This window comes from Pediculus humanus, genomic scaffold (assembly GCF_000006295.1).
Source record: "Pediculus humanus corporis 1103172107463 genomic scaffold, whole genome shotgun sequence".
NCBI classification, from domain to species: domain Eukaryota; kingdom Metazoa; phylum Arthropoda; class Insecta; order Psocodea; family Pediculidae; genus Pediculus; species Pediculus humanus.
This window is the reverse complement of record NW_002987083.1, coordinates 308,585-311,320: the sequence shown is the minus strand read 5'-3', so window position 1 is coordinate 311,320 and position 2,736 is coordinate 308,585. Positions and strand designations below refer to the sequence as shown.

Genomic DNA, 2,736 nt, shown 5'->3' with positions numbered 1-2,736 from the left:
AGAAAAAAGGTTTGTATACTTTACCATTATCCATAGGTGATGTATCAAAGCCAATACTGAGCGAAGGAGGTGGAGGGGGAGGTGGAAGGATTTCGTTATAACTTTTTCGAGAATTTTGAGGCTTTAATTTTTCAACAATATTTTCTTGAGTCATGGTGTGATTTATTTTATGATTTCCAGAACGTATCTAAAAAAATTAAAAATAAAATTTAATTTATACTTATTCAAAAACAAAGGGTAAGAGTAAAAATAATAATAATAATTACCTTCTGTTCGTGTTGCAGCCAAAGATCCTCTTCGTAATAATATAATCCATCGTTAATAACTTGTTCCAATTCTTGACTCATTTTAACTCTGGACGTCCATTTGGCTGTTCTATCGTGACCTTCGTGTTTAGGAGGTCTATTCGATTGATAATTTTGTGTTACAATCAGCAATTTGTCTATCTGATCATCTGACAATTCGTAGTCTTCGTCATCATCGGACCTGAAAACAACAATGAACCCGCCGTGAATATTTGTAAGAGTAGAGTTGTCAGGTTTCAAATTGTTTTAATACCTGAATAATCCGGGATAAAATTCTATCTACAAAAATTAATTTCAAATTTATTTATAATCAAAAGCAAAAATAATAATAAAAAAAAAATTATTAAAAAATTATTTTATTCATTTTTTCGAAATGCAAAACTCAAGTCAGTCGAGTTATTAACTAAATAAAATTATTTTCTTTACTTTTTTTTATATAATAAGCTCGTATTTAATGCGATAATTTTTTTTTTAAAAATAATTTATTAATTAAACAATAAAGAATTTTTTTTCGATGTCGATCGATATATATATTCAAATAACATAATTAAAAAAGTTATTTTTACACAAATAATTTTAAATAATTATTTTTTATTTTTAATTAAAATCTACTTTACGTTTACAAAAAAAAAATTTCTTTTTTTCTTTGTTTTTCGATTGGTATTTAAAAACTATTCTTGTCATTAATGTCAAAAAAAAAATTATTATTATTATTTAAGATTTACTATCGATTATAAATTATTAGCAAAAAAAAAAAAAAAAAAAACAAAATAAATTTAAAATTTAATTAAACATTTAACGAAACAATAATAATAATAACGTGTATTTTAATTACAAATAAAATAAAATAAAAAAAAAAAAAAAAAAAAGAAAAAGTAAATATTTAAGAAAACGAAGATAAATTAAATTTGTCATTTTATTTTATTAAACAAAAAATAAGTTTACTTAGTTTTATTTCCTTAAAGAAAATAAAAAAAATTCATGAAATAACATGCAGAGTTCATTATTAACAGTGTCAACATGCAATTAAAATAATAAAAGAATTTTTCTTTTTTTTTTTGTGTGTTAGCTTTCGTTAAATATTAACGAGTTTTTTTTTTTTTTTTTTTTTTAAAGAAGCAAAAATAAACATATATATATATATGTACATACATAAACATAAAGAAAATTTGATGGAGTTTAACGGTCACAGGTATTTATAACGATGCAATCAAGTCATCACCACATACCACCACACACTATATACGATCATCACACATTATTTTTTAACACTAAATACAACAACAATATTTTTTCGGTTGAATCAGGTCAGTTATATATATATCCATACATATATTTAACATCAAATAAACATGTGACATATTGATATTGAACAGAAGAATTAATAAAAAAAAAAAAAATAATAAAAAAAATAATCAATTTCGCTCTTGAGGTCTTACCAATCCGTGAATGTGTTATGACGTCCCTGAGGAAGTTGCAAATCTTCGTCGAATTGAAAATCCAATTCCTCTTTTTCATTTTCACTTCGGGTAAATTTTTTTTTAACATCTTCGTGATTTTTTTCCCGAGGAGGTTTGACTTTTTTTTTAACCTGATAATTTTATTCCGTTTAATTTATTTATTTTTTTTTTTTTTATTAAATAAAATTTTAAAAATAAAAAATTTTGTTAAAAATTACCTCGAACCATTGTTCTTCTTCTGCTTCCGCTTCCGTTTTCATCGATGAAAATAACGTTTCTTTTCTACTTGACGAATTCGTTTCATCGACGTTTTTATCACTATTATTATTGCCTTTAATTGATTTTTTAACTTCGTTTTGTTTTCCTTTATTTATTTTATTTTCTATTTTTGATTTCATTTCTTTTTTTTCCGATTCTCGAACTGAAAAGAAATCTTTTATTTATTATTTTTCGCATTTTTTATTATTGGATTTTGTAAGCAAATTTTGCACCAGAATAAATCACATAAATAAATTTTTTCTGGGAATAATTTGCCGAGTAATTTTAGGCATTTTAAATTAAATAAGAAAATTAACATAAAGCTAAACTTCTCAGTGCTAATGCCTACTGCTCAATAATAATAATAATAATAATTAAACATTTTTAGAAAAAAAAAAAAAAGAAATTTCTTATTACCTTCTCCATTTTCTAATATTTCTTCACCATCTGAGAGATCACCATTTGTTGCATTCACGTGATTTACAGGCACGAACTCAGGAACGTTTGGATTTAAATTTTCGTACTGACTTTTATTGATATTAGAGGGTTGAAAAAAGGGAGAATCGGGGAGAAAGGATGGCAAAGGAGAAAATGTGTGAATTAACGGAGGCGGAGGTATCATAATGATCGGATTGGAAGACTCGTTTCCGGGAATTTGTGTCACTTTATCGGGTATGGGCCACCTCGTAGTTCAGTCTTGGTTCGAACTATAA

At 25.0% G+C, this 2,736-nt stretch overlaps 1 protein-coding gene across 1 annotated transcript in view; it reads right to left on the bottom strand.

The window, feature by feature from the left end:
- Nucleotides 1-24: 24 nt before the first annotated feature.
- Phum_PHUM118530 (uncharacterized protein) overlaps nt 25-2,736 on the bottom strand; it is a gene marked incomplete at both ends in the record, with an annotated part of 5,017 nt that continues 2,305 nt past the window's right edge. The window contains 4 exons of the mRNA XM_002424160.1: nt 25-121; nt 327-486; nt 1,745-1,883; nt 2,441-2,706. Of these exons, the coding sequence (XP_002424205.1) occupies nt 26-121; nt 327-486; nt 1,745-1,883; nt 2,441-2,706 (661 nt within the window). The remainder of the gene's footprint in view (nt 122-326; nt 487-1,744; nt 1,884-2,440; nt 2,707-2,736) is intronic.